This window comes from Hyperolius riggenbachi, chromosome 4 (genome assembly GCF_040937935.1).
Source record: "Hyperolius riggenbachi isolate aHypRig1 chromosome 4, aHypRig1.pri, whole genome shotgun sequence".
Taxonomy (NCBI): domain Eukaryota; kingdom Metazoa; phylum Chordata; class Amphibia; order Anura; family Hyperoliidae; genus Hyperolius; species Hyperolius riggenbachi.
Genome location: NC_090649.1, coordinates 71,534,197 through 71,552,520, shown reverse-complemented (window position 1 = coordinate 71,552,520; position 18,324 = coordinate 71,534,197). Strand labels below are relative to the sequence as shown.

At 44.6% G+C, this 18,324-nt stretch overlaps 1 protein-coding gene across 2 annotated transcripts in view; it reads right to left on the bottom strand.

Annotated features, from left to right (window-relative positions):
- Positions 1-18,324, bottom strand: part of OPN5 (opsin 5) — a 149,440-nt gene continuing 131,116 nt past the window's right edge. For both annotated transcript variants that reach the window (XM_068279065.1, XM_068279066.1), the window contains exons 4-7: positions 16,697-16,867; positions 15,351-15,685; positions 9,131-9,357; positions 1-97 (exon numbers count right to left, since the gene is read on the bottom strand). In XM_068279065.1, coding sequence (XP_068135166.1) covers positions 49-97; positions 9,131-9,357; positions 15,351-15,685; positions 16,697-16,867 — 782 coding nt within the window. In that variant the 3' untranslated portion in view covers positions 1-48. The remainder of the gene's footprint in view (positions 98-9,130; positions 9,358-15,350; positions 15,686-16,696; positions 16,868-18,324) is intronic.

Here is an 18,324-nt window from a genome sequence, read left to right as displayed (position 1 = left end):
TAATTTAACAATCACAGTTTATTCCCAGTTGCTCCTCTTCACATCTCTTCAGTCTGCTAATGGAAGCGATCTTCTGTATTGGCTTATAGTGTAGATCCTGCAGTTCAATGAGAAGAAGAGACATTGCATGGTTATTAAAGGAGCGCTCCACCCAGAAGCGCAGCTATGTCTCAAGGGCCCCCCCCTGCAAAACTTTTAGGGGGGCCCCTTCCTACATTCAGACCTCCAACCCCAATGCCTGGAGGGGAGGAGGGGTTTGGACTTCTCCACCAGGGTTCCCCTTCTGTGCTCGTCTCGCTGTGTCTATTCAGACCCACAGATCAGCGGGGCAGCAGTGATGAGGCTTACCTCTTCCACCATCAGGTCTCTCCAACACCCACAAGAGGCCATATGCAATTCAATTTTTCACCTAGGAGATAATTTTTCATCTTCTATTTAAAATAACTTTCCGGTACTTTTCAACTAAAAAAAAAGTACCAAAAAGTAAATGATAAAGTACCACACTATCAAAATTATTTTGAGTATTTTCTTGCTTTCTGATGGCCTAAAAGGCATTTTATTGACAAATTTAAAAATACTACCTAGGAGAAAACTCAGGAGAAAAAGTTACTATATACTCGAATACAAGTCGACCTCGTATATAAGTCGACTCTAATATGCAACCCTCTTAAGCTGGAATTTTTTATTGACTCAAGTATAAGTCTACCCAGCAAAGTTAATGAGTGCACTTGAGGCTCAGGAAAGGTTAATGACTGCATTGCTTACAGTATTGCAGCCATTAATCCCTCCTGTCCCTTAAGTGCAGCCAATACCTCCTCCAGGCCCCCAAGTGCAGCCCAGTATTTCCCCCACCCCTTTCCTTGCTAATTGTTGTGGGCAGGACTTTCAGACCTGTGTTTTCTTGGCATTTCCATTCTTCAAAGTATCCCTTACCACAGGCTAAATTGCTGCAAACGGGAATGTCACTATTAGTACACACATTACTCGGTGTGTTGAGCTCAGTGTTGCCTGTGACTCGTGTATAAGTTGACTCCTATACAGTTATGAAGTGAATCAGACCTAAATTTCTAGACTTATACTCGAATATTTACAGTAATTGCATATGGGCTAAGGTGTCTTCTCTGGTCTCTGCTTTCCTCTCGGTCTCAGGTTCTCCGCATGACGCATGAAGTCTAGTGACATGCTGAAGTCCAAGAGGAAGGAGACCAGAGAAAACACCTAGGCCCATATGCAATTAACTGTTTCACCTGAGTTATCTCCTAGGAGATAATTTTCATATTCTCTTTAAACTAACTTTTTAGCATTTTAATATTGAAAAAGTACCCAAAAGTTGGTGAAAAGATGCTATCAAATTTATTCTTAGTATTTTCTTGGTTGCTGGTGGCTTAAAACGCATTTTATGAAAAGTTCTGAAAATATCACCTAGGAGAAAACTGCATATGGGCCCTAGTGGCTGAACCAGAAACGCCGGAGAGACCCGATGGTGGAAGAGGTAAGCCCCATCATTGCCAATCCGCTGATTTGTGGGCCTGATTGGACACAGCCAGGGGTATGGTGGAGATGGAGGAAGGAAGAATTTTGGGCCCCTCCTCCCCACCAGGCTCCGCTCCACTTAACCTGTAGTTATGGCCACTGGCTCCACCACAAAGACGGTTCAAAAATGGCAGGTACTAGATCCTCAGGGTGGACTAAGACTATGGGATTCTTTTCAACAGAGGCGACAAATTAGTAAAATAAAGAAAAAATAAGTTAAATACTAAAAGGAAGGTAGTGGTGACTTACCTCTTCCAAAAGACTTGAACAGTCAGTATCCAGTAGTAAAATAATTCATTAATCGTAAAACTCCAATAAAGTGCAACCCATTTCACTAGCTTTAATCCGCTTCATCAGGCAATAGATAGGAGTAACTAGGAGGGATATGTTGCCTAATGAAGCAAATTAAAGCCTCTGAAATGCATTGCACTTTTTGGAATTTTATGATTAAAGAATTATTTGACTACTGGAGTCTTTTCAGAGAGGCAAGTCCACCACTACTTTCCCTTTTAAACTGTTTTTAACTTAGTTTACTCAAATGTCTAGAACCAGCCCTGGGTGAACAGTGATTCGCTGTAGTACAGGAAACAAAAATCCTATTTGACCTATTTATAGAGAAAAAAAAAGTTTCTGCAAATGTGACTTTGGAATGGCATGTGACATATTTACAACAAAACGTTTTCCCTTTTCAGTTAGAAAGTATAAAGGAGCTGCCAATCTGATTGCCAGGCAGCCGCCTGTCTCCTCCACTGCAGGGTGCTCATGTGACACGAGTAGGTATGGTTCCAATTGTCAGGTGGGGGAGTGAGCAGTCTTGTTCCAACAGTCGGGTGGGGGGAGTGAGCAGTCTGCAGTATGTTGCCAAGAGGAGAGATAAGCACCTGTAAAGCTGCTCATTGGATGATTTATTCATGCTGAAAAATAGCACATTCGTATTTGTTGTATTTATTTAAATATAAATATAACTGCCTGCATAAAAAAAAAAAAACCTCACGTGTAAAGCCTTGTACAAACGCTACATCAAACTGATAATAAACACCACTGTTGAGACTCTACTGTGTGCACAGTGGACCCCTGATGCCTCCCAACTCCACAACCAGCAATCAGCCAGGAGGATCGATTGGGGTGAACGACGGCTCTGGCATAAGCCCTCCTCTCCTTCACCCCTGCAAACGCACCGCAACGGTCCCAAAATATTGCATCACATGTTGCCGTTGTAGTGCGGCCATACAATGAGGCAGGAAGTACAATGAAAGTATGCCTCACTAAAAATGTACTCACGCTCGTCGTACTGCATGCATTACTGCATTGGAGCACTGCACTGCAATCAATGTGATAGAGCTATTATTGCTTCTGCCGAGAATCCAGTTTGTGTACAGCAGCCCCTGACTACCTTTATGCATCAGTGAGTGATTGACTCAGCCAAACGCAGGCCAAGGGCACTCTTTTCCTACTCACCCCGCCCACTCCCACTGGCGAACGGAGGGGGCTATTCCGGGTGTCTGTAACACCCCCCTGCACTGAGCTGTGTATTCAGCCAGGGAAGCCCGCATAATATAAACAGCCTCATCACTGGCGAATGGAGGGGGCTATTCCGGGTGTCTGGAACACCCCCCCTGCACTGAGCTGTGTATTCAGCCAGGGAAGCCCGGATAATATAAACAGCCTCATTCTCCCTCCCTTCTTACTTCTGGTGCCTCCCTCCAGCTAATAGAATGAGAGAGGCAACCGAGCTTCCCCCACAAGAAGATGCAGCCTGCAGTGAGAGAATGTTGATTCTGGAGTCCTGGACTCTCCACAGCACAGAAGTGTCAGACATGATGCAATTAGAGGGCAGGCAAGCTGGTAAATATGCACAGCATGATGCAGAGCTTGCCTGGACTCAGTGTCCGTGGGCAAACATCTGTCTGGTCTCTCCCCATTGTTATAATGACTGCATGTGTGGATAAGGTGTTAAACAACTTGAAAAGTTTTTGACAGTCCCTAGACTCCAGGAGGGCTCCTTTCTGACTTGTGTGGGAGACTGGCAGGGACAGGAGTCTGATTACAGGCAAGTAACCTGTCTGATGTGGGACTGCAATACAGATAAGTTCTCTGCTCCATCTCAGGCTATTCTTAATTTCTCCACTCCTCTCGCTGGGCTAGTGCAATGCCAAAATGACAATAGCAATCGCTAGCAATTTGTGAGTGTGATTTTGTGAAGCGATTTTCAGAGCGATTTTTGAATGAATCGCTCAATCCGATTTTGAAAAAGTCACAAAGCTGCTGTGAGAACACTGTCATAGGGTAACATTAGCCAAGCGCTTTTCAAATCACTGTTGATTTGAAAAACGCTCAGAAGCCCTCTTGGTGTGCACCAGCCTCCTTCATTCACCTTTGTTTTCCTCTTTCCCTAGTGCTGGCTGTGTCTTCTTGTCATACAGGAAAGCTAAATAAAAGTGCACTTCTGGTGAGGCAAAATATTATTATTTAGTATTTATATAGTGCCGCCATCTTTCGCAGATGCAGATATCCCTGTATCATATGGGTATCGCTTGTGGTATGTGACACTATGTAGCATATTTCACTGAATTGTCCAAACTAAGTCTATCTCCCGTTCCTCTCTCGTTTAGTTGTTCCAGCGCTGTCCCCTGTTCAAATTTGCTGCTACCAGAAGCCCTCAGAAACACTTGTGTCCTTGAGTACTTCCAAAGATAGGCAGCTCCGTAATACGCCAGCGCACTTTTGTGCATGGGCAGTATGGAGCCATCTGTATTCGGAAGCACTCGGGGACATAAGTGCTTCTGGACCTTTCAGGAATCCCCCCCTTAAAAATCCTGCGTTTGCCCCTGACTCCATTGTTTGCCCCGCCCTCCACCCCTCTCCATAGCAACAGAATGCATTGCTAGGGTAGATCCTGAGAGTTGAAGGAATTTGAAAGTGTGTGATTCTATTTTATGGAGTGCTTAGGAGAAACATCAAGTGCTCAGGGGCGTAGGGGCCACAGTCGCAGCAGTCGCCTGTGCGACCGGGCCCGGGGCCCCCCGAGGGGACCGCTCATCCTCCCCATGTGTAAAGATCATGTGGCACCGATCCATGTGTCCTGCAGGGCAGAGGAATCATCAGCGTGCTCTGCTCTGTCCCAGGACACATGTACAGCTGGGTTCATGCCAAACCACCGCACAACTGACCACATCTACACACTGCAAAGCCTTATCAAGACCCATGACCACAGCTCACGTGGCAAAATACACGCTTGCTTTGTGGATTTTATGAAGGTGTTTGACTCGGTGTGGCACCGAGGCCTTTTCCTAAAACTCCTAGAGAGTGGAATAGGATAAGAACCTATGATGTCATCAAGAGTTCATATACTGGGAACCAATGCAGTGTGAAAGTGAACGGGAAGAGAAGCGCTTTCTTCAAGCAGGGGCGAAGAGTCAAGCAGGGCTGCAGTCTGAGCCCAACGCTCTTCAACATATACATTAACTGGCTGTAGCCCTGGAATCCTCCCCAGCACCAGGCCTCCTCCTGCATGACCGTGAGGTGAAGTTCCTGCTATATGCAGATGACCTCCTGCTGCTCTCCCCAACAGAGAAGGGCCTACAGGATAGCCTGGCAGTACTGGAGAGTTTCTGCACCACATGGGCACTGCCCATCAACCCAAAGAAGACAAAAGTGATGGTGTTCCAGAGGAAAAATCTAAATAAAAGACCCACCTGCTCATTTATATTAAATGGTTGCCCACTGGTGACCACTAGCAGTTACACCTACCTGGGTCTGGAGATCAACCAATCAAGGAGCTTTAAATCAGCAGTAGAGGCCCTGAAAGAAAAAGCCTGCAGAGCGTTTTATGCCATCAGAAGGCAACTTTACCACCAAAAGTCACTGGTGAGAGTCTGGGTAAAGATATTCAACAGCAACATCACCCCAATCCTGCTCTATAGCAGTGAGGTATGGGGCCCGGTCACCTACCCTGACCAATCAAAATGGGACTCCATCCCAACAGAAATCTTCCATCTAGAGTTCTGCAAGTATCTTCTCCAAGTCCATCGCAGCACTTCAAACTCAGCCTGCCAGGCAGAGCTAGGCAGATTCCCACTATGGCTGACTATCCAGCAGAGAGCGCTCTCATACTGGGCACATATACAGAGCAGCAGCCCCAGCACTTACCACTATAAAGCCTTACTGAGCCAGGGAGCCGACGCCATACCATGCACTTTGAAACAAAGTGTCAGCAGCCAGCGCAGCCAAGACCACCAATGCAGCCTGACAAAAGCCCAAATAAAAGGGACAATAGAAAGCTGCAAGGACCGATACCTAGAGGAATGGAGAAGTGGCATAAAGAAATCCCAGAAACTCACCGTCCACCAATCACTACAGAGGGAGTACACAATGACTCCGTATCTGGAGAGGCTACACCACCACAAACACAGGCTATCTATACTGAGGCTATCTATCCCTGGCTATCTATACTGAGGCACCTACTCCTGGCTATCTATACTGAGGCACCTACTCCTGGCTATCTATACTGAGGCACCTTTTCCTGGCTACTTATACTGGAGCACCTATACCTGGCTACCAAAACTGGCGGCCTCTATTCCTGGCTACCAATACTTGGAGTCACCTTTTCCTGGCTAACTATACTGGGGCACCGATTCCTGGCTACCTATACTGGAGGCGCCTGTGCCTGGCTATTTAATGTAGGGTGGGAGGGGGGCCCAGGTCCAAAATCTGCATTAGGGCCCCGAGGTTTGTAGCTACACCACTGCAAGCGCTGTTTGGTTGGCAATTTTTTTAAAACCAATCTGGACAAAATGACAAACTGCGCACAAGACTGTTGCCATAAAGAGCATGCCATCTGTATCTGTATATATAGCAGCCCAACTTTATTAGGGCCCTTCCACTCCACATACGCTTCAGTATGATTTTATATGAAACTCATGCGTTTTGCCAATTGCAAGGGCACTGGTATTAACATAGTAATTGCGGTGTTCTGTACACAGTAGTGCGATACCTCTTTAACCCAATCACAAACGCTCCCTTAAAAACAAATGAAAATCGTGGTTGCAGCACACCACGATTTTCAGTGTGAAAGGGCCACTTAGGCCAGTTCTACACTAGGCTTGTGTGGTGCAATGCAAAGCTCCTGCTGCATCCCACCACAATGCAAAAAACCTCACTCATATGACCCTGCGGCAGAGTACGTCATCAGGGTCATATGCATAGCTCCGCCCCATCTGCTCAGTGACGTAACCCCTGCTGAGCAGGAAGTACGTCACTGGAAATCCCTGGGATTCCTGTTGGTCCACCACGACGCACCGCACTTCATCCTTTAGGGCCCGTTTCCACTATCGCGGTTTCCGCCACGATTCCGCAGAGTTTCCCCGCACATGAATCGCATGGGTAAACTCTGGCTCATGGGATCCGCCTGCGATCCCGCCCACCCGCTCAGTGCTGGCGTGCGTCTGCGAGTCGCACGCCGCACTAGTGGAAACGAGCCCTTACACAATGTGTGTAGCCCATAGATTGGTATTGCCCCAGGCACCATGCGTTAAGTGTGGTGCTTGCGGTAACATCCTGCTGCCTTTGTGTCGCCTCGGATACTTCCAGCATATTGCAATGGACCACAATAAGTGTGAAAGTGTCCATAGACTTCCATTGCTTTTGTGCCCTCTTGCACAATATGTTTATTTATTTAAGTATTTATATAGCGCCGACATATCACGCAGCGCTGTACACAGTATATTGTCTTGTCACCTAAGGGTCCTTTTACACTTAATCAGTTGCTGCTCTCAGTTATAACTGAAAGAAAACTGATTTTCAAAGTAATGCCCATGTTTTCCTATGGCACCTTTCACACGTAACGCGTTTTAACTGAAATCTTCTTCCCAATGCACTGCTATGGAAAAACCGCGTACCAACGTGCACTAATGCCCACCAACTGATTAAGTGGAAATGGGCCCTAAATGTCCCTCAGAGGGGCTCACAATCTGATCCCTACCATAGTCATGTGTCTATGTAGTGTAGGGTCAATTTAGGGGGAAGCCAATTAACTTATCTGTATGTTTTTGGGATATGAGAAAAAACCTGAGTGCCTGGAGGAAACCCACGCAGACACAGGAAGAACATACAAACTCCTTGCAGATGTTAACCTGGCTGGGATTCGATCCGGGATTCATCACTGCAAGGCAAGAGCGTTAACCACTACACCACCATACTGCCCACTATATGCTGAAAAACTGATGCGTTTAAACTTTCCATAGCAGTGCATTGTAAGTGTATAGTGGGATCTGAGCCATAGGAAAACATGGGCATCCAATATAATAAAACCCCTGAGTCCTCCTGTGTCTGTGCGTTTTGCCTAGTGTGCATGTGCGGCACACGGGCAGACTTGGGACAGCAGGAGGACGGGTGCAGGGGACGGGCAGGCGTGTGTTTGCACGCTTGGGAACGCGGCCCTGCATGCGAACGTGGCGTTGCATGGGGGGGAGAAGGGAGCGAGAGGCGTCGCGGCAGAGCCCTAGTGCCCATTTTTAAACGGGCTGGCTTATTTCTAGTGAATTTGAAAATCAGTTGTCCTTTCAGTTATAACTGAGAACAACTGATATAGTGTAAAAGGACCCTTGCAGGCTTAAAGGGGTTCTTTCGCGGAAAAAAGTAGGCAGTTAAAAAATGTGACAGATGACAGGTTTTGGGCCAGTCCATCTTTTTAAGGGGGATTCTCAGGGCTTTCTTTGTTTTCAACAGCTTTTCCTGAACAGCAGTTTAACTGAGTCTGCCAAAATAGCAAGATACCAGCCGGCCTCCCTAATCACTTGCACACTATTATGTCAGTTAGATTTTGCAACTGTTGTTCAGGAAATTCTGTTGAAAACAAAGAAAGCCCTGAGAATCCCCCTTAAAAAGATGGACTGGCCCAAAACCTGTCATCTGTCACATTTTTTAACTGCCTACTTTTTTCGCGAAAGAACCCCTTTAAAGAGGAACTCCAGTGAACATTTTACTGTTGGCAGGTGATGTAGCTGCTGCATGGTTTTTGGCAGTTGGAAACAGCTGTAAACAGCTATTTCCCACAATGCAACAAGGTTCACAGACAGGAAACTGCCAAAAGTTCGAACTTTTCTATTGGGAGGGGTTACTTGAGGGAGGCGTTTCACCACAATATCAGTCATACAGCGCCCCCTGATTGTCTGTTTGTGAATAGGAATAGATTTCTCATGTAAAAGGGGGTATCAGCTACTGATTGGGATAAAGTTAAATTTTTCTCTTTCCTTGTTTTTATAATACCAGTTGCCTGGCTGTCTGGCTGATTCTCTGCTTTTAATCTTTTAACCAAACACCCCATAGACCAGATTTCAGTTGCAAGCTGCATACTTGTTTCAGGTATGTGATCCAGATACTACTGCAGCCAAATAGACCAGCAGGACTGCCAGACAACTGGAATAGTTTATAAGGAAATAAATATGGCAGCCTCTATATACCTCCTCACTTCAGGTGTCCTTTAATGTAAACCATTTGGCAGCACATTCTACTTTCCACTTAAAAAGTGGAAAGTAAGTAATTCTACATTTTCTAACGTGGAATATTGATGACATGCTATGGGCAGGCCATAACGTACCTGGAATTGGATTTCTGCAGGGACTTGGCTGACTTGACACACAGGAATTTACAGTCAATGATTTGGTAGATAATGGGGTTGTACATGGCTGATGACTTTGCAAGCAGCGTCGGTATCACAGAGACTTCAATAGGAACAGAATCTGGCCTTCCGAAAGCGGACCAGATTGACACAACAGCATAGGGGATCCAAGCAATGAGGAATCCTACACAGATCAACATTGCCACCTGGTGGTAAAAAGAGGGAAACACATTTAAATGTGCGAGTTGATGTTGCCATTTTTACTATTACTATTGTTATTATCACTATTACTAGTACTCCTACAAGCTCTTCACTTACATCAGTGTTTCACAATGTATTATGGAATAGTAAGAGCAATGGGAAAAGAGCTAATCGGTAATATACATGTTTATACAGTAGTGTGCAAAAGTTTTGGGCAAGTGTGAAAAAATCCTGTAAACAAAGAATGTTTTAAAAAATGGAAGTGTGAATCATTTATTTTCATCAAGCAACAAAATGCAGTGAATGAACAAAAGAGAAATCTAAATCAACTCAATATTCAGAATCAGAATCAATTTTATTTCGCCAAGTAAGTTTGCACCTACAAGGAATTTGTCTTGGCAGTTGCTTAACAAACGCAGACAAAAACAATACAAGGGCAGACAGTGTGTATATTACAAGTCAAGGACATTATAAGTATAGTGGCAGTAAGCAATGTGAGAATTGTTAATTTACAGTTCTGTGCTGATTACTATCAAGTCCTAGCAGCTCTAACGTGGTTCAGCATTAAGTATGGCTACCGCTTGAGGAAAAAAGCTGTTCCTGTGTCTAGAGGTTTTGGTAGCGATTGACCGGAATCTTACTCCTGAAGGCATGCGCTGGAAGATGGAGTGAGCTGGGTGAGAGGGGTCAGAGGCAATTTTGGTTGCTCTCTTTCTGCACCTGCTAGCGTAAAGATCCTGCAGGGAAGGTAAGCTACAGCCAATTATCCTTTCCGCTGTTCGGATGATGCGCTGCAGCCTCCCCTTTTCTAATGCTGAGCAGGAGCCGAACCATACAGTCATAGATGATGTTATGGTGGATTTCGATAATTGCAGTGTAGAACTGCACCATTAAATTTTGAGGTAGGCCAAACTTTTTCAGCTGCCGTAGATGGTACATCCTCTGTTGCGCTTTCTTGACAATAGTGGCAGTGTTGTTGTCCCATTTTAGGTTGTGTGAGATAGTGGACCCAAGAAACTTGAATTACTCTGCCTGGGTTATTGTGGATCCATTTATGGTTAAGGGGAGGTGCTGGGGGGGGGGGGGGAGATCTCCTAAAGTCTATTATCATCTCCATGGTTTTGAGAGCATTTAGTTCCAAGTTGTTGCTGCTGCACCAGGAGGACAGCTGTCCCACCACATGCCTGTATGCAGACTCGTCCCTGTTTTCTATGAGACCAACTACTGTTGTGTCATCTGCAAACTTCAGAACCTTAACAGATGGATCTGTGGAGATGCAGTCATTGGTGTACAGTGAGTAGAGCAGTGGGGAAAGCACACATCCCTGGGGTGCACCAGTACTGACTGTCAGAGAGCTTGATGTGTGTTTACCAAGTCTAACATGCTGTCTCTTGTCGGTTAGAAAATCGGTTATCCATTTGCAGATGGATTCAGGTATGTGTAGCTGGGAGAGCTTGCTGTGTAGCAGAGATGGCATTATGGTATTAAATGCAGAGCTGTAATCTATAAATACAATCCTGGTGTAGGTTCCTGGGGTGTCTAGATGCTGTAGTACATAATGTATACACATGTTCATGGCATCATCTGCGAATCTATTAGGCCTGCAGGCAAATTGCAGAGAGTCCAGCAGGGGATCTGTGATAGATTTCAGATAAGCCATTAACAGTTTTTCGAATGCTTTCATGACCAATGATGTCAGGGCAACAGGCCTGTAATCATTTAAACATGTTGGTTTTGAATTTTTTGGAATTGGTACAATAGTTGAGCTTTTAAAACAGGCCGGAACAATTGAGAGTTCGAGAGATGCTTTGAATATGTCTGTGAATACAGGAGCTAATTGATCGGCACAGAGTTTCAAGCATTTCACAGAGACAGTGTCTGGCCCCATTGCTTTCCTAGTATTTTGTCTTTTGAAGAGTCTGTTTACATCTGATTGGCATATTGTTAGAGCATGCACATCTGGGGACAGGTCAATAGATTGTGTCTGGCCTCCTGTGTTGTGTAGTTGCTGAGGCACCGCAGGGGGTGGAGACGTTGGCTGGCAGGAGGAGTTTTCAGTTTGCCTGTTGCAGAGATGGAAATTATGCGAATTGACTTGGTGTGTTTGGCTTTTGTTGCTAGTGTCAAACCTGCAATAAAATGTATTCAGTTCATTTGCAAGCTGCAGATTGTGTAATGAGGGCGGCGATTTCTTCCTGTAGCTGGTAATTTCATGCAGAGATTTCCATATTGTGAATGAGTCGACGTTTGAACATTGTTTCTCAAGTTTTTTAGAATAATCTTTTTTTGCGTCAGTAATGGCTCTCTGCAGTTTGTATTTCGCAGCTTTGTAGAGGACTTTATCGCCTGTATGATATGCCCTTTCTTTATTGAGGCGCAGCTTCCTAAGATGTGATGTAAACCAGGGTTTATCGTTATTGTACCTGGTGCACTTTTTTGTGGGGATGCAGGACTCTTCACAAAAGGTAATATATTTGGTGTGACCATCCTTTTCCTTCAAAGCAGCCTCAATTCTAGGTGCACTTGCACACAGTTTTTGAAGGAACTCGGCTGGTAGGCTGCTCCAAACATCTTGTAGAATTGACCAAAGATCTTCTGTGGATGTAGGCTTCCTCACATCCTTCTCTCTCTTCATGTAATCCCAGACACACTTGATGATGTTGAGATCAGGGTTCTGTGAGGGCCATATCCTACAAGTTCCTATACCTGTTCTAATGTGGTCTGGTTTACTACAGCCTTTTTTAGTTGCACTGTCTCTCTAATATATCTCATCTTATTTTCTTTGTCAAGCTTTGTCGACCCAAATAGGAAGGGGCTGCCTCTGCTGTAATAGGGACAAGTTATGCACGCCCCCTGCACTCCCCCTCCACTCTCCCTCCCCTATGCTCACTCCTGCGTGCTTTGTTTATTTCTCGCTCACAGACAGCATGTCTGTGAGGCTGAGGGAGGAGGGAGCTGCCTGTCACATGCTGACAAACTGTTACCCAGACACCAGTGCAGAGCCCAGACTCCTGGATCAGAAGAAACAGCTGTGTTTATAGTCAGATTCTTGTCACGCTTCAGTGGCACAGAGCCACGTGAGGCAGAAGGTAAAACTTTTTCTAAACTTGCAAACAACATCTGAGGACTGAATTTTCTGTGTAATACAATAAATTTGTCTCCACTGACATACTTCCGGTTTCGTCAGCAATCTTTACTGTTTATAAAACAGTTTTTAAAACATGTTTTGATCGTCAGGATTGCGGTTGGGAGCTGCAAAATGTAACAGAGGGGGCTAGGAGATATCCCCGAACAGGATGGTGTGTTTATTTATATGTCATTTCTTCAATACAGATTCTCTTTAATGACTTTGGCTGTATATTTGGGGTCATTGTCTTGTTGAGAATAAATTTGGGGTCAATCATACATCTCCCTGGTGGTACTGCATGATGGATAAGTATCTGCCTATATTTCTCAGCATTGAGAACAGCATTAATCCTGACCAAATCTCCAACACCATTTGCAGAAATGCAGCCCTAAACGTTCAAGGAACCTCCACCATACTTCACTGTTGCCTGTAGGCACTCATTATTGTACCACCCTCCAGCCCGTTGACGCACGAGCTGCCTTCTGCTACTGTCACATATTTCACATTTTGATTCATCAGTCCAGAGAATCTGCTGGCATTTTTCTGCACCCCAGTTCCTATGTTTTTGTGCATACTTGGCCTTGTTTCCACATCAGAGGTATGGCTTTTTGGCTGCAACTCTTCCATGAAGACCACTTCTGGCCAAACTTCTGGGTTACTGGCTTCTGACATTTTCGAGCTGAGGGCACTGCTGGACATCTTACGATTTCTAAGGGTAATAAATTTGATGTGTCTTTCATCTGCTTCACTAAGTTTCCTTGGCCGACCACTGTGTCTACGATCCTCAAAGTTCCCTGCTTCTTCAAAAGATCTTAAACAGCACATCCTAAAACCCCAGTCTACTTTCAAATATTTGTCTGGGAGAGACCTTGCTCTTGCGTCATAACTACCTTGTGTATTGTTGCTGTGCTCAATCTCGCCATGACATAAAACAGCCTTCCACAACCTCACCTCGGTAGCAGAGTTTAGCTGTTCCTTGCCCAGTTTTAAGCCTCCTACACAGTTGATAAAGTTTCAGTTGATGACTGTGTTTCAACCTATGTGTGGCATTGACGATCATTAGCACCTGTTTGGTGTAATTGGTTTGTCAAGCACCTGACTATAATTCTACAAAATCCCTGACTGTAAAAGTGTACCTATAATAATTGATGCTGGTTTGAAGGCAAATGCTAGTAACTCCAAATATTGATTTGATTTAGATTTTACTTTTGTTTTCTCACTTTGAACTTTGTAAATTGATAACATTTAACAATCATTATTATATATATTTCTGAAAGCATTCTTTATTTAAAGCATTTTTTCACACCTGCCTAAAACTTTTGCACTGTCATATATATATATATATATATATATATATATATATTACGTTTGGGCAAAAACACCTAATATGTTTTTTTGTTTGAGTAACTTCAAGCTACTCCTCCACAAACAAATTTATAGTATCTATGATAGAAGTAAAACTTAAAGAGAACCCGAGGTGGGGTTCTGACAATGCAATCCACATACAGAGGCTGGGTCTGCCTATACTGCCTATACTGCCCAGACGATGCATGTTGGCAGCACAGCTGTGATTTATGGGGGATTGCAGAGCGCAGGGGGAACTTAGGGGGGATTGAAATGGCAACAGAGGCTGGGCAGTATAGGCAGACCCAGCCTCTGTACGTGGATTGCATTGTCAGAACCCGCCTCGAGTTCTCTTTAATGGATGCATATCTTTTCTGAAAAACAAAACCCTGTAAATTAACTGTGTAACCTCCATTCCAGAAATTGATGAGTTTTTCATACTGAAAACAGAATAACAGAGTTGATTACCTAATGAACACCACCAAAGTGTAGTGTTTTAGCTAGTTAAAAGCAATAGTAAATGCTTGGAAATTGTTTCGAACCAATTATCGTGTACTACGATTAAATATATATTTGTCAAGGATTACTTGTGATAATGTGTACTATGACGGGGGAACTTGGTGAGTACAGGGTTTTAAAAGGGGTACATACCAATAATATGTTGAGAAACACTGGACTAAAGGATATAACATGATGATGGACGCTCACATGGGTGTAGACAAAGATATTAGCTGCTAAACTTTACTGATGTGGAGCAAATAAATTGTAGGAACAACGGCAAGTGTTGGAAAGGTCAATACTCCATGAGAAGAGTCAGTACTTCCTGCTGAGATGAAAGCTCACTTCCTCCGAATGTTAAAAAGCTCTCCTATCCGAAAGTGACACTTTTATCATTAATAACAACTCCCTCGTTGGCTCTACACAAAACATAAAGTGCCAGTGTAGAGCTACTCAACTGAAGACAGGTAGAAATCGTCAATAAGTGTACCCATGAGGCCATGTAAAGATGTGGCTTGTAGGATAAAAGTTACCAGAGGACTAGGGAATGTGTCATAGAAGTTAAGCAGTGCCCTTTTCCGGGACCAGAATGGGCGCTGTTTTCTGAAGGAGCACAAAAAAATAGTTTTTAGCAAAATCACTATCTGGAGCCAGCCATTCACAGCAACATACTGGTCAAATCTACGCCCTGCCTCCCATATTAGCAGGGCCGGTTGTAATAACAATGGGACCCCCGGGCAAAATTAACCCAGGGGCCCCTCAATAGACACCCCCCAACCAAAAAGCCGCAGTAGAGGCTCTTTGTTGCAGCCAAATTTCCCCCCATGGCCCCTTAGCTGGCCCAGGTGAGATGCTACTCTGCTGAAAATTCTGCAGGGACCCACAGGGAACAACAATTAAGTTGAAGGGGGACACCTTGGGGGCCCCTATAGGCTCTGGGGCCCTGGGGCAATTGCCCCCTTTCCCTCTATGGTAGCCCTGCATATTAGGCCCTACATGTTACTAGGAAGGTCCAAGTCAGAAGGTCACCTTGGTCAGCCTGATCTCCAGCGAGTTATTCTTCTGGTTACTGGCATCAAAGTGGGCCACTTCCTCTGCAGATGACTTAACCTTACAGATGATCTTTGCGTACGAGAAGACAATGATGGCTGTGGGGAAAACAAGGCAGAAGAACAAGATGCTGACCACGAAGACCTTTCCTCTGAGAGAGGCTTGTGCCAGCCACCAGTCCAATGTACAAGAGGTTCCAAACGGTTCCGGAGCATAGTTCCCCACTCCCACCAATGGCAGAGTTGCCCAAAATGATGCGTAGATCCAGATGCAGATTAAACTGATGAAGGCATGCCGCCTCTTCAGCCACGTACCTATAGGGATTTAAAAAAAGGAGGGGGTTTAAATTGTATCTGAACTCCAGAGTAAAGATTTGTGAAACTGTAAAGGCTAAAGCAAGGTCACACACCTATAGATATGCAGCAACAACCTATCCCATCCAATCATGTCAAGCTAGCAACAGTTTGAGGATCGCTGGACGTTTGATAGACGCCCGTCTTTCTCAGCCTGCCTACCTCCCCTATAATTAGCGGCAGTATGTTTGAACCTATCGCCTCGGCGCTGTGTAGTTAGTGGCAGCCATGTATAACCTAATTGTCCCCGCAGTGTAATTCCAGCATCAGTATAATCTATTTCCCTCCTGTGTAATTAGCAGTCATGTTTCACCCGATTCTGGAACTCCACGCTGCTCAGAGACCTCTCTTATCCGTCCATCTTCCCCCAAGTGGGAAAATGACGCATAGGAGAGATCTCTGAGCAGCTTGGACTTCCAGGATCGGGTGAGACATGGCTGCTAATTAACAGTGGGGGGAAATGGATTATACTGATGCCACAAATTACATTGCGGGACAATCACGTTATACATGCCTGCCTTTAACTACACAGCGGGGGCCAATCGGATTATACTGATATCACTAATTACACTGTGCGGGGCTGTTACACATGGCTGCCGCTAACTACACAGTGCCGGGGCGGGGGCAATAGGATTAAACATACTTCCGCTATCTACAGGGGAGGGAGGCAGGCAGAAAAAGATGGGCGACAAAGAAAGAACATAGGGACTGCATTCGTAAGTTGGGGACTCCCTGTATTCGGACCATAAGACGCAGTGACCTTTTCCTCCCACTTTTGGGGGAGAAAAAGTGTGTCTTATAGTCCAAAAAATACAGTACCTAAAACAAGTGCTTTAAAGGTGCTTGGAGTGATGATTATGGGATATTACAGGTCCTCTCTAGTACAGAACATGGTTTGGTAGAAGGACAAGAGTTTGGTAGGCTGCAGATATTCAGCAGTTCTGACCAGTGATCCTGGGATTGTTTACTCACCATATCTCAGATGGCAGATTTTCATGTATCGGTCGAAGCTGACTACTGTCATGGTGGTGAGACTTCCACATCCGAAGAAGAAGCCGGTCCAGCCGTACCACTGACAGAGGCTCCACCCAAACACCCAGCGATGGCTGAGGAACGACACAATGCAGAAGGGCTTCCCGGCCACTGCAACAACAGGGCAGCCAATCAGAGATCACACAAGTGGCATATTATGTACAGCCAATCAGAGATGACACAAGTGACATATTCTGTACAGCTGTAACAGAACAGCCACTCAGAGATGACACAAGTGACATATGTACAGCTTTAACAGAACAGCCAATCAGAGATGACACAAGTGGCATATTATGTACAGCTTTAACAGAACATCCAATCAGAGATGACACAAGTGACATATTATGTACAGCTGTAACAGAACAGCCAATCAGAGATGACACAAGTGGCATATTATGTACAGCTTTAACATAACAGCCAATCAGAGAAGACACAAGTGGCATATTATGTACAGCTTTAACAGAATAGCCAATCAGAGATGACACAAGTGACATATTAAGTACAGCTGTAACAGAACAGCCAATCAGAGATGACACAAGTGACATATTAAGTACAGCTGTAACAGAACAGCCAATCAGAGATGACTCAAGTGACATATTATGTACAGCCAATCAGAGATGACACTGGCATATTATGTACAGCTTTAACAGAACAGCCAATCAGAGATGACACAAGTGACGTATACAGCTATGTATAGCTTTACGGCTAAATATTTACAGGTAGAAGGAAATTATGTCCACATCAGCCACTATATTCCTTCACAATTCTAGCTGAAAAACTGACATGCATTGCGTATTGCTCAGTGTTAGAATATACCCCTGTATATTATCCTATTAGCACTATAAGACCTTGACCAGTCCAGCAGCCTTAACCACTTCAGCCCACAGGTGTTTTCACCTTCAGGACGAAGGCAATTTTCCTCTGTCAGCGCTCCTCCCATTCATCCGCCAATAACTTTATCACTACTCATCACACGTAAATGATCTATACCTTGTTTGTTTGCCACCAATTAGGCTTTCTTTGGGTGGTACATTTTGCTAAGAATTATTTTATTCTAAATGCATTTTAACAGGAATAATAAGAAAAAAATGGAAAAAAAAAATCATTATTTCTCAGTTTTCAGCCATTTGTAATAATCTCCTCTGTGAGGTCTGTTTTGTCTTCAGACACTACTGCAGCCAGATTATGCTGTCTGCTGTCTGCAGAGATTTTCTGACATTTACAATGAACGAATTGTCCATTTGCATCTCATTCGCATTCCATTGCGGTGTGGTCTGCTATTCTGAATTCAAGTGCTATGCTGTTTGCATGGGGATGCATGAACTTATGAGATGCAGGCTAAGTGAATGCAGATGGGTGCTTTGTCTTTTGCATGCTTCTCTCTGATTGGTGTGTTCATCCATAAAAGTCACTTCCTGAGTCTGCCTCCCTGCCTAACATTTTGTTAGTCTTTGGACTGCAAGTCCTGGGTCAGACTTTAGTTAGATCCTAGTGCATTGAACCCGGCAGGACCCCGGCCTAGTTGCACATAGCTAGAGTTACTTGTATATTATCGTGTATATTGTAAT